The sequence below is a fragment of the Myxocyprinus asiaticus genome, chromosome 39 (genome assembly GCF_019703515.2).
Source record: "Myxocyprinus asiaticus isolate MX2 ecotype Aquarium Trade chromosome 39, UBuf_Myxa_2, whole genome shotgun sequence".
NCBI lineage: Eukaryota > Metazoa > Chordata > Actinopteri > Cypriniformes > Catostomidae > Myxocyprinus > Myxocyprinus asiaticus.
This window is the reverse complement of record NC_059382.1, coordinates 22,828,086-22,841,613: the sequence shown is the minus strand read 5'-3', so window position 1 is coordinate 22,841,613 and position 13,528 is coordinate 22,828,086. Positions and strand designations below refer to the sequence as shown.

Genomic DNA, 13,528 nt, shown 5'->3' with positions numbered 1-13,528 from the left:
GTATAAAAGCTTGACATCATTTTCTGGAATTTTCCAAGCTGCTTAAAGACACAGTTAACTTAGTGTATGTAAACTTCTGACCCACTGGAATTGTGATATAGTCAATTAAAAAGGAAACAATCTGTCTGTAAACAATTGTTGGAAATATTTCTCATGTCATGCACAAAGTAGATGTCCTAAACGACTTGCCAAAATTATAGTTTGCTAATATGAAATCTGTGGAGTGGTCCAAAAATGAGTTTTAATGACTTCAACCTAAGTGTATGTAAACTTCTGACTTGAAACACTTACAGTGCATCCGGAAAGTATTCACAGCGCTTCACTTTTTCCACATTTTGTTATGTTACACCCTTATTCCAAAATGGATTAAATTCATTATTTTCCTCAAAATTCTACAAACAATACCCCATATAATGACAATGTGAAAGAAGTTTGTTTGAAATCTTTGCAAATTTATTAAAAATAAAAAACGAAAAACAATCACATGTACATAAGTATTCACAGCCTTTGCCATGACACTCAAAATTGAGCTCAGGTGCATCCTGTTTCCACTGATCATCCTTGAGGTGTTTCTACAACTTGATTGGAGTCCACCTGTGGTAAATTCAGTTGATTGGACATGATTTGGAAAGGCACACACCTGTCTATATAAGGTCCCACAGTTAACAATGCATGTCAGAGCACAAAGCAAGCCATGAAGTACAAGGAATTGCCTGTAGACCTCCGAGACAGGATTGTATCGAGGCTCAGATCTGGGGAAGGGTACAGAAAAATTTCTGCAGCATTGAAGGTCCCAGTGAGCACAGTGGCCTCCAAAATCTGTAAATGGAAGAAGTTTGGAACCACCAGGACTCTTCCTAGAGCTGGCTGCCTGGCCAAACTGAGCGATCGGGGGAGAAGGGCCTTAGTCAGGGAGGTGACCAAGAACCTGATGGTCACTCTGACAGAGCTCCAGCATTTCTCTGTGGAGAGAGGAGAACCTTCCAGAAGAACAACCATCTCTGTAGCACTCCACCAATCAGGCCTGTATGGTAGAGTGGCCAGACGGAAGCCACTCCTCAGTAAAAGGCACATGACAGCCCACCTGGAGTTTGCCAAAAGGCACCTGAAGGACTCTCAGACCATGAGAAACAAAGATTGAACTCTTTGGCCTGAATGGCAAGTGTCATGTCTGGAGGAAACCAGGCACCACTCATCACCTGGCCAATACCATCCCTACAGTGAAGCATGGTGGTGGCAGCATCATGCTGTGGGGATGTTTTTCAGTGGCAGGAACTGGGAGACTAGTCAGGATCAAGGAAAAGATGAATGCAGCAGTGTACAGAGACATCCTTGATGAAAACCTGCTCCAGAGCGCTCTGGACCTCAGACTGGGACGACGGTTCATCTTCCAACAGGACCACGACCCTAAGCACACAGCCAAGATTACAAAGGAGTGGCTCCAGGAAAACTCTGTGAATGTCCTTGAGTGGCCCAGCCAGAGCCCAGACTTTAACCCAATTGAACATCTCTGGAGAGATCTGAAAATGGCTGTGCACCGACGCTCCCCATCCAACCTGATGGAGCTTGAGAGGTCCTGCAAAGAAGAATGGGAGAAACTGCCCAAAAATAGGTGTGCCAAGCTTGTAGCATCATACTCAAAAAGACTTGAGGCTGTAATTGGTGCGAAAGGTGCTTCATCAAAATATTGAGCAAAGGCTGTGAATACTTATGTACATGTGGGTTTTTTTGTCTTTTTTTGTTTTTTTTAATACATTTGCAAAGATTTCAAACAAACTTCTTTCACATTGCATTATGGGGTATTGTTTGTAGAATTTTGAGGAAAATAATTAATTTAATCCATTTTGGAATAAGGCTGTAACATAACAAAATGTGGAAAAAGTGAAACGCTGTGAATACTTTCCGGATGCACTGTACTCATTCTTTATTATATATATATTTTTCATCACATTGTAGAATAATAAAGTCATCAAACTATGGAATAACATAAATGGAACTATGGGAATTATGTTGTGACTAAATAAAATCCAAAATAAATCTAAACTGTGTTATATTTTAGCATCTTCAAAGTAGTCACCCTTTGCCTAGAATTTGCAGACACGTACTCTTGACATTTTCTCAACCAACTTCTTGAGGTATCACCCTAGGATGCTTTTTAAACCGTATTGAAGGAGTTCCCATCTATGTTAGGCACTTATTGGCTGCTTTTCTTTATTATTTGGTCCAAGTCATCAATTTCAAAATCTTTTATTTTCATTTTTTAGTAAATTTTTGTTTTATAATGAAATACATTAATATGGTGGCACAATTATATTTTTGTCTACAAAACTAATTTCAAATATGTAAACATACACCTTCAGATCAAAAGATTTTTAAGATCATGAGAAACATTTCAGTCAAGTGTTTCAAAACTTTTGACCGGTAGTGTATATATATATATATATATTTACAGTTGCAATCAAAATTATTCACCCCCCCCTGACCAGCAATACATTCTGGTGATGTGGATTAAAGCACATCAACTAAAACCTCAGTAAACAGTCAAAGTAAGATTTTGATACACATTTGAGTGATTTTGAGAACAAAGAGTTCAGTTTACCCAGATTTTAAAATAAAAAATAACTAATTCTCTCCACAAATGTCATGTCAAAAATATTCAACCCCCAAAGTCAATCATTTGTGGAGCATCCTTTATCCTTAATAACAGCAAATAAATGTTTCAGGTAAGTGTTCTCAGGCTTCAGACACCTCTCTATTAGAATTTTTACACATTTCTCATGAGCAAAAGCTTCCAGCTCATTGATATTCTTTGGTTTCTGTGCTCCCACTGCTTCCTTGATATCCCAACATAGGTTTGCAATGGGATTTTAATGATGGACTGAAAGGGCCATTTAAGGACATTCCGCGACCTATCCCAGAACCAGATTTTGGACAACTTGGATGTATCCTTGGTGTTATTGTCTTGCCGGAAAGTCCAGTGATCACCGAGCTTCAATTTACACACTGAAGGCATCACATTTTTCATGCCAAAATGGCCTGATACCTGAAAGAATCCATGGTGTCAGTCACATAGTCAGGATAGCCGTTTCCTGCAGCCACAAAACACCCCCATAACAGGACTGACCCACCTCCATGCTTGACTGTGGGGATGGTGTCGTTCTTGTCATCATCTTGTCATCTTACTCCAGATGTACTGCTGACCCATGGGTCTAAAACTCATTTACAGTTTAGTGTCATAGGTCTTTCCTAATTACTTCTTGAATATTTAAGTTAACATTTCCCTTGGTGAAGTTTTGCTTTCTTCCACACCCCAAGAAGGTTGCTGTTGTACCATATTTAAAAAATGTATAAATGGCGCTGCCAACTTTGTCTATTGGAAATTGAAGTGCCTTTGAAATGTATTTTTAGCCATGACCTTTCTTGTGTATTTAAATAATCTCCTCTATTAGCCTTTGAGACAGCTTATTTTTAATTGCATTTTTTGCATAGAAATTAATTTTTGCTTACAATGCTAAACTTAAATTTTAAAACTTAAATAAGTGCCATTGCAGATTGGTGACTTAATTTTGTTTTAAAACAATTACTTGTGTAGCCTTACATATTTAAGAAACAGCTACAAGCAATAAGGGTTGTATTTTTAAAAAATCCTGCTATTTAGAAATATTAGGATATATATTCACACTATGACTTTGAATGTGTCACTCAACTGATATAGATGTAAAGTTAAAAAATTCTGGGTCATCAGAAAAGCTTACCTTTGTAAATCCTTATTGTCTTGGGGGGGTTGAATAATTTCGATTGCAACTATATATATATATATATATGTATATATATATATATATATATATATATATATATATATATATATATATATATATATATATATATATATATATATACATATATATATACACTGGCAGCCAAAAGTTTGGAATAATGTACAGATTTTGCTGTTTTGGAAGGAAATTGGTACTTTAATTCACCAAAGTGGCATTCAACTGATCACAAAGTATAATCAGGATATTACTGATGTAAAAAACAGCACCATCACTATTTGAAAAAAGTTATTTTTGATGAAATCTAGACATTCCCCATTTCCAGCAGCCATCACTTCAACACCTTATCCTTAAGTAATCATGCTAAATTGCTAATTTGGTACTAGAAAATCACTAACCATTATATGTTTGTTTTGTTAAATGAAGCTTAACACTTTGTGTTTGTTTTTGAGTTTCCACAGTATGCAATAGACTGGCATGTCTTAATGTCAATATTAGGTCAAAAATGGCAAAAAAGAAACAGCTTTCTCTAGAAACTCATCAGTCAATCATTTTTTTGAGGAATGAAGCCTATACAATGCTTGAAATTGCCCAAAAAACTGAAGATTTCATACAAAGGTGTACACCTACGGTCCTCAAAGACAAGGGACAACTGGCACTAACAAGGACAGAAAGAGATGTGGAAGGCCCAGATGTTACAACTAAACAAGAGGATAAGTACATCAGAGTCTCTAGTTTGAGAAATAGACGCCTCACATGTCCTCAGCTGACAGCTTCATTGAATTCTACCCACTCAACACCAGTTTCATGTACAACAGTAAAGAGAAGACTCAGGGGTACATGCCTTATGGGAAGAAAAAGCCACTTTTGAAACAGAAAAACAAAAAGAAAAGGTTAGAGTGGGCAAAGAAACACAGACATTGGACAACAGATAATTGGAGAAGAGTGTTATGGATCTTAAACCCATTGAGCTTTTGTGGGATAAGCTAGACTGTAAGGTGCATGAGAAGTGCTCGACAAGACAGCCACATCTATGGCAAGTGCTACAGGAAGCGTGGGGTGAAATGTCACCTGAGTATCTGGACAAATTGACAGCTAGAATGCCAAAGATCTGCAAAGCTGTCATTGCTGCATGTGAAGGATTTTTTTGATGAGAACTCTTTGAAGTAGTTTAAGAATTTGGAAAAAAAATTCAAATTGTAATAGTAATTTTTCACGTTATTAATGCCCTGACTATATATTGTGATCAGTTGAATGCCACTTTGGTGAATAAAAGTACCAATTTATTTCCATAAGAGCAATATCTGTACATTATTCCAAACATTTGGCTGCCAGTGTGTGTGTGTGTGTGTGTATATATAGAGAGAGAATAGAGATTCTGCTCCACGCTATATACTGTTTAAATGTACTGTATTTATATATAAAATAGCTTCACTTGCGATTCATGTCTGGTACAAAGGCAGGGTACGTTGTAACATGACCATTATGACAGCTAAAAATCTCTCTCTAACAACTATATCTGATCTAATTAAAATAAGAAGAAGATTATGTCATTTTAAGCCATTTATTAACTTTGGCATACACTGCCGGTCAAAAGTTTTGAAACACTTGACTGAAATGTTTCTCATGATCTTAAAAATCTTTTGGTCTGAAGGCGTATGCTTAAATGTTTGAAATTAGTTTTGTAGATAAAAATATACTTGTGCCACCATATTAATTTATTTCATTATAAAACTAAAATGTAATAAAAAATAAAAAAAGTTTTTAAAATTGATGACTTGGACCAAATAATAAAGAAAAGCAGCTAATAAGTGCCCAACATAGATGGGAACTCCTTCAATACTGTTTACAAGCATCCCAGGGTGATACCTCAAGAAGTTGGTTGAGAAAATGTCAAGAGTACATGTCTGCAAATTCTAGGCAAAGGGTGACTACTTTGAAGATGCTAAAATATTACATTACGTTTTGATTTATTTTGGATTTTGTTTAGTCACAATATAATTCCCATAGTTCCATTTATGTTATTCCATAGTTTTGGTGACTTCACTATTATTCCAAATCGTGAAAAAAAAAAAAAAAAAATGTTCTGCATGGAATTGCATGTAGTTTGTTCTAATTGGGGTACATTGTAAGGCAGTGTTACAATGTGCCCCATCAGCGAAACCTGGATTTAAATCTGGCTCATCACTTCTGCTGGCTAGCTAAAAATTCAAAGACTATGTATGATGCTAGTTACAGTAACAGACTGCAGATTAAAATGATACCAAGTTTGCCTCATTTTAAATAAACACTGAAAACAGAGATGAAAATGAACTTTCCTGTGAATTTTTACTTTTGCTACTTAAAAATGAACTTTTGCGATATCTTCCAAAGTTTTTTTTTATTTTGCCGCAATTTTTTCTCTACACAGTGTTGATAAGATTCATCTTACCAGCATGTGTCGAAACATTTAAATCACGAGTGTTACAACTAGCCCCTCGTTAGTTTGTGCCCCGCTCTACCCTATTACCTATGAGGTTAGACTATCCAGCATTTTGATAATGGAATGCAGTCACAATGGAATGCACTTACAATGGAAGTGAATGGGGGCCAATTGTTGAACGTTAAAATACTCACTGTTTCAAAAGTATAATCACAAGACATAAAGGATATGCATGTGAACATGATTTTAGTGTGATAAAATCACTTACAAACCCTTTCTGTGTAAAGTTAAAGCCAATTTTACAACTAAATTACCATGATAATGTTGTCAACAAACCCTAAAACCCTAAAATGACTGTAAAAATTACAATGTAAACAACTTTACTGCTCAAATAATACATGAGTTTTAACATAAGAATTCATGTAAGTGCTTTTATAAAATTATAAGCTTCACATTTCTGCATTTAAACTCTCTAAAAATTGGCCACATTCACTTCCTTTGTAAGTGCCTCGCTGTAACCACAATTTTTGCTTTTTTTTAAAGAAAAGGAGGAATGAGTCTAAAATTATCATTTTTTTGGTAATCAATATTATGCCACAAATGCTGTCAATTGAGCTTAACTTGTATTGAACCTGCAACATTTCTTTAAGGCTCGTGCATGTGATATTTTAAAGCATTCTTTGGTAATGTGTTATGCCTCTCAGCTCTGTGGATATAAATATAGAACAAGGTGACTTTTGCTTTTCTGCTTTTTCACCTGCAAGTTGTAATGCATCCCTATTTTGAATGTAAACCATAAGGGATTGAAGCAGCCTCTAACTATCAGCTGTTGCAGGCTTGTGGTGAAGTGTATCAGATACACAGTGCTTGTCTGTGTTTGCAGAGCTTGCTGTTCAGGTCTGGGTATTATGCTGTTGAGAGCTGCTGTTGATTGCCAGCTTCCATCACCTTGTGTTTAGATGGAGAGGTTTGATAAAGTTCTGCCCTGAGCAGCAATTACCAGCCTTCCCCTCTCACTTGCTGAGAGATGCAGTCTTGTAGCGCGAGTGTTTTGCACACATCACAAACACACAATGCTGTAAAATCAATACCTCCAAACCGAAAACTCAGCCAGTACATCTTAACATTGCATGTGCACTCTGATGTCTACATGTTTTTCCAAATGCAGAGTGAAATGTTGTTGCTTGAAACATTTTATTTAACTCTCCAGGGGAAATTTACTATACAGTTGTGCCACTGATGTGCACAGATTTCAGAGCCTAAACCACCCACATTACAGTTTAACCAGGCACTAATTGTGACAAAATAGCGCTGCACTGTGAGTCATTGGCATTCTTTTCAACGCAAACATGTCTCTTTATTAGAAAAGCTACAATACATCACTGATCAACAGAGTTTTAAATCCACATTGTCTCCTAAGTCCAAAAGAGGGTGCAACGAATAAATGTGAACCAACTAACACTGTTACTGTATACAGTGTAGCGGAATGATCCGCCCCTCTGGCTCGTCATCGTCGTCCCGCCTCTTAGGGCAGCCCTTCAGCCAGACTCACGACGGGAGTTGGACGGGAGAGCAAGAAGAGGTGCATAATTAATAAGCCTCGTTTGGTCAGCGGTGAATGAAGCACACCTGATGGGGATAATGCTTCATCACCGCTGTCTTTAAAACGCAGTGCGCACCTCTTCTCAGGGAGCTGGCTTCAAATCTCCATGTGTGCACACACGTGCATCCTCGCACGCCCACGCCCACGCCCACGCCCAGGCCCAGGCCCAGGCCCAGGCCCAGGCCCAGGCCCAGGACCAGAGTTGGGAGGGATCGGACGAGTGTACGCGCTGCCGGACCCCTTCTTCGGACTCCCAGATGTTGTAATGAGTCGCCGGGGTGAACTGCTCACGTTGCCGCCGACGGGCTAGATGCCGGGCCGCCTTCCCCTCACGCTTGCCGCGGGCCTGGGAAAACAGGCCGCCAGTGAAGCTGCTGCCCCACGCAGCGTGGACTTTGGACGGGAGCATGAGCGGCCGACTGACCCAGTCAGGACTTTATTACCCCTTTTGGGCAGTTTTACATTTATTATTGTTTCCAATAAATGCCTCTCCGAGGCTTGACGCCACACCCACTGTATCTGTCTCTTGCTCACCCTGCCACAACAGGTTATCGTTTACTGCAAAGAACACACCTGCATCCAAAAAGTGCACTTTTTGAAATTGAACTTCCTGACGTAGAGTTTCAAAATGCATTGCTTGTGTTGCGAGACACTGATAAGAGAGCAAGAAGCAATAGCCAAAGACCTCCCTCCTAAGTCATTGTCAGTGCTTGGCAAACTTCTAAAATTCAAATGTACATTTTAATCTTAAATTCCACAAATATTAGAATTTCAAATATTCATTTTACGCATTACTCCTGTCTACGTAAATTAGGCTCACTATAGAGTGCGTTTTATATACAGTATACAACTCTTTGTCTGGCACAATGTCGCACTATTATTGCCCACTGAAAGCTGGTGCAAGGAAATTTTATTAAGATATTTTTATTACATTTTCTATTGATCAAGGCAGCAATAATTCATGAAATGATGATCAAATTTACATTAAATTTAAAGAGCATATTTTGGTGCCTGATTTGCAATGGTGCTCTGAAATTGTGTAGTTAACCATTATGTTGTGTTCCGGTCATTTTGACCCGGATGACTTTTTTTTTTTTTTTTCTTCTTACTAATCATTTACATACTAAATCCAATTGGAATAACATTCCTTGACTTTGTTCACATATGGTATCTGAAAACACACACACAAAAAAATGACAATTTTCTTTCAATTTTGGTTTTTTTTATTTCACTTTGTTGCACTTGTTGTGTTCTGGTCAAAAATGACCGGCCATTGGAAATGAATTGATTATACTACAAAATGCAGAAATATTTAGTGTTCAGGAGCATCCCAGTCCTTTAGATGAGCACATATGTGGATGTGTGTTTGCACACACAAAGTCCTCAGACATGTGCGCACACACACAAACACACAATGTGTGCCCTTTTGTTCATCATCTTTCCATTGACACTTGGACATATTTCAAAATCTGCTTATCATATTATGTTGTGTTTGGGCACATTTGAATCTGGATAGTCTGATGTAAGTTACGATATGTCATTATCTACTGTATGTTATATGTATATTTCAGGAAGTAATAAGGAAAAATGTGACAAAAAGCCACTCCTGTTTATTATATTTATGTGTGTCAGTGGGAATTTCATACACTAATACTCACTGCAGTTTGGCCTCTGAGTGAAACAAATATTCTCATTGCATTCTACATATTTAGACCTTTCCAACATATATAACACATGGCTAGACAAAATGTGTTAGCACAAAACGAACACAACACAAGAGTAAAAATTGAATTCAGCACAGGATTTTGGGGGAGTTTTGGCGTTATCTGATTTGCATAGTTTGTTTTGTGAATCAGGCGTTAAAACAATGCAGACAGTGCGTGCAATAAATATGCAATTCAGGCGCATTCCCCCAAAATGTTGTAAAATTGCTACATCCAAAGCTTGACTCCAGCAACTTTAACATTGCATGCACATGCTGACTTCTGTTTTTGCATTGTTGTTGTTTGTTACATTTATTTGTGTGTCACTCTCAGTTTCTTTTATGTCCCAAAAGGTATGCACATATTATGCAAAAACATCAGTATTCAGATAATTTCTCATGGGGATTCACATTATCATGGCAGTCCTCTATTCAGCTTTAACTTTTACAATTTCATGATACAATAAACGAATGAAACAGGATCTGAATTGTAATAGTATTTTTGGTTTGTGTGGTTAAAGAAAAGTGTCATGATTGCCTCTCTAACTGAATCGCAAGGCAACAGCCAAATGAGAAAAAAAAAATGTGTTCTGTGGATGCATTGTAATTACAATCCAGATTGTGAAAAGACGTGCCAAATAACCTTCCTAAGGTAAGGCTTTTTGTCTGTTTTCTCTGGGTTACAGCACAGGGTCAGAACCTGGTGACAAATAATGTCTCGGTGGTCGAGGGCGAGACGGCCATCATCAGCTGTCGGGTGAAAAACAACGACGACTCCGTCATCCAGCTGCTCAACCCTAACAGACAGACCATCTACTTCAGAGATGTTAGACGTAAGTACTACTGTCTTTTCTCTCATGCCATCAGTACTGTGGCACAGGCTCCCCATCATGAAAAAATAGGTATTTTCTTGGGGGATCTGATGGGAGAAATGTTTTGCATAAACAGCACTAAAGCATGCAATTGTGGTGACTTTGGGAGAAGTATTTTTACATTTTCTTGAGTATTTCTGTGCAATACAAAGGCAAAATGCAGTAACTATGCCAACACTGAAGCTAAGAAAAAAGTTTTTTGGTGTGGATTTTCACACTCAATTTTCACAGAATCTGAACATATTTTAGACATACCCATTTGTCACAGGACAGAACATAGTATAAGAGACACAATTTCGGTCATAACTATATTTTGACAAAAATGTGTATTTACTGCGTTTTGCCTTTGCAGAGCAGTATTTTGTACCATTAATGTGAATACAAGCTACGTTTGATTTCACTAAGCCCTTTTTTTGTCTGCATAACTGTAACCTTAACATCTTTTTAAAACATTTACCTTTTCATTGACCCAGCAAATGGACTGAAACGTAAACGTAACTAAATTAAACAATCGTCCTTCACATTTTAAATAATTGTAAAACCCCATGAAATAAGTATTTAGAGTTTCATGTGGTTTTTAGTTTGAGTGTTTGCTTTGAGGTCATCTGTATGCTAGTCCAGTCCGATACTTTGACAAAATGACCAAAATTTTCAGTCTTTCTCTTCTGGAAAATGGACCAAAAAATACTGATGACTCATCCAGCACTACACAGATTTGTCCAATCAAATTTGTCAAAGTCCATCCAAGTCCCTCCCCCTACAGCAGACCAGCAAGTAGCAAATCATGGTTCATGGTTGTGATGTAACTAAAGCATATTGGCTATTTTAAATAAAAAATTGCCCTGACATACAGTGTATGTCCCATCCAAACTTTCTCTTTCGTTAGAAGAAAAACATCAACACATGGCAGAAAACTGCTCATCAAGCAATTTCATGGGGTCTTAAAATTGTGGAGAATATCAAACCTAAATTAACATGATTGCTCATATTTCTCTATATGGTAATTTCACTCCTCAGACAGCAATTTATCAGTAAAAAAAATTTGGACCACAGCATAAATTAAAACAAGTCTGGCGACTCCCCTGTCTCATACAAAATTAATTTTGTGACCTCTTCCTGTGGAATTGGATACAAGGCGTTGTTTCTCGGAACATTCACACACAGCTTCCATTGTTTTTCAGATAACATTTCGATTTTACACAGCAAAATAGTCCAGCTACAGTAAATGCATCATTTTGTTCCTTGGCATGGCCAAAGCCTGTCTCTTATAATTTAAAAGAGCAGCAGGGCATTGCATTGTTGACAAGGTCCTTTTCAATAATTGAGTGACAGAGTGTAATTGTGTCAGGCTGATTAGAGTCCTCTGAGTGGTTCATTTTAGATTCCAGCCTTAAGATTGTTTAGAACCTCAATGGCGCTCGGCATGCAAAGTGTATAATCTCGTCTTCTCTGCTAAATAAGAGCCTTGATGAGCTGCTAAGTGACGGTCTGACCTCTGATTCGAACCCAGTTTAGCTAATGTGAGGGAATCTCCCCAATCACCTCCTTGTTCCCTCCTATGGAGCATTCTCCATTTTCCTACAGATCAGTCCTTGAATCATTTCAGATAAGCAGACATATATGATAACAGGCCCACAAGATAACAGATCTACAGCAATGTATTTGAGAGGTATTTCATGACATTTATTTCAAATGCTCTGTACATGCACAATATCCTGTGGCTGGATTAAATATTTGAGCATGTTTGAAGTATTTGTATATTTCCCTACCTGTCTTGTTCTTCTTGACAGGCAATATTTGTTTATAAAACTCTAAAATAATATTCTGATACAAGCACTGAACAACGAATTAAAAATGTGTAGCATCCCTCACATGTGTTTATGTATTGTGTCCTTTTGTTACCAGTTGGTATTGGGATAAAAGCTGTTTAATGCATTCTCATTCATGCATGCAATTATTTATGCATGGCCATATGTCCTTTATGCTGCGTTTCAGTTCAAGTTTGGTTCTGTTGGAGCTTTTGTCCAAGATTTTATAGCTCTAGGGAAAATGGGTAAATTTTTACACCCTTTAGTCTAAACAAAAAGTGATTTAATATTTCAGTTAGAAACACATTTACGCAGTATTATAATTCCAATTGCTCAAAGTTGAATACATTGACAAGAACACATTTTTAAAAGGTCAAGTTACAATTTTATCATGACTTTTATCTAATTTAATTAATGTCTTGGTGGTACCTAATTCTCCTAGCAGGCATATTTTAGTGCCAATTACACCTGACAAGAGTTTCCCAATGCTAACTAAGACAGAGAGAAAGAAAGAGCAAGACAGGACATGGGTTTTAAAGGAATGGTTCACCCAAAAATTAGAATTTAGTCATTATTTACTCACCTGTCATTCCAAACCTGTATAAATGTTTTTTGCATGGAACATGAAGAATTTTTTTATGCATCTTCACACAGGTCACACAAGTCATTAGTTTTCCCCTACAGTGAGTTGAACTCGGGTACCAGATCAGTCCGTTTCTTTAAAATTCTGTCTATTCCACACAGGTTTCATATGACTCCAGGAGACTTGGAATATAACACTCAAGTCGTATGGATAAGTTTTATGGTGCTTTTGTACTTTTTAGAAATTTTAAGCATGAAGACTTTTCCAAATAGCTCCTTTTGTTTTCCATGGAAAATTACAGCATATGGGTTTGATATGACATGAGGGTGAGTAAACAATGACATAATTTTTGGGTGAACTATCCCTTTAAGGGAGAAAGACAAAGAGACAGTCAGAGAAAGCGCTATAGCCACAAGCTCTGACATTATTTTCTGTTGATGTTACTGGAGGGATGCTCAGCCTTCAATCTCTTTAATGCTGTAATGTATTATTCTGTCTAATGTTTACTGGGCTGCCAGCTCTGTTTGTGGAAAGTATGGCCACTTGAACAATTCATAGTTTTATCCTTCCGGCACAGATGGCTGGCACTGTGCATTCAAAAAATGACACATGAGTGGGAATGTGACTTAGCGTATATAGCATGCACCTGTGGATACCGTCCGATGATATATTGCTCGTGCAGTTCATTATGATTCGATATCATTCAGCAGTGTCTTATTGCCTCCGCTCTGGAGCAATAGCTATGGTTTTATCACTTTACAT

At 37.5% G+C, this 13,528-nt stretch overlaps 1 protein-coding gene across 3 annotated transcripts in view; it reads left to right on the top strand.

The window, feature by feature from the left end:
• Window positions 1-13,528, top strand: part of LOC127430233 (cell adhesion molecule 1-like) — a 334,868-nt gene that overhangs the window by 210,004 nt on the left and 111,336 nt on the right. For all 3 annotated transcript variants that reach the window (XM_051679870.1, XM_051679867.1, XM_051679869.1), the window contains one exon: window positions 10,190-10,336. In XM_051679870.1, the coding sequence (XP_051535830.1) occupies window positions 10,190-10,336 (147 nt within the window). The remainder of the gene's footprint in view (window positions 1-10,189; window positions 10,337-13,528) is intronic.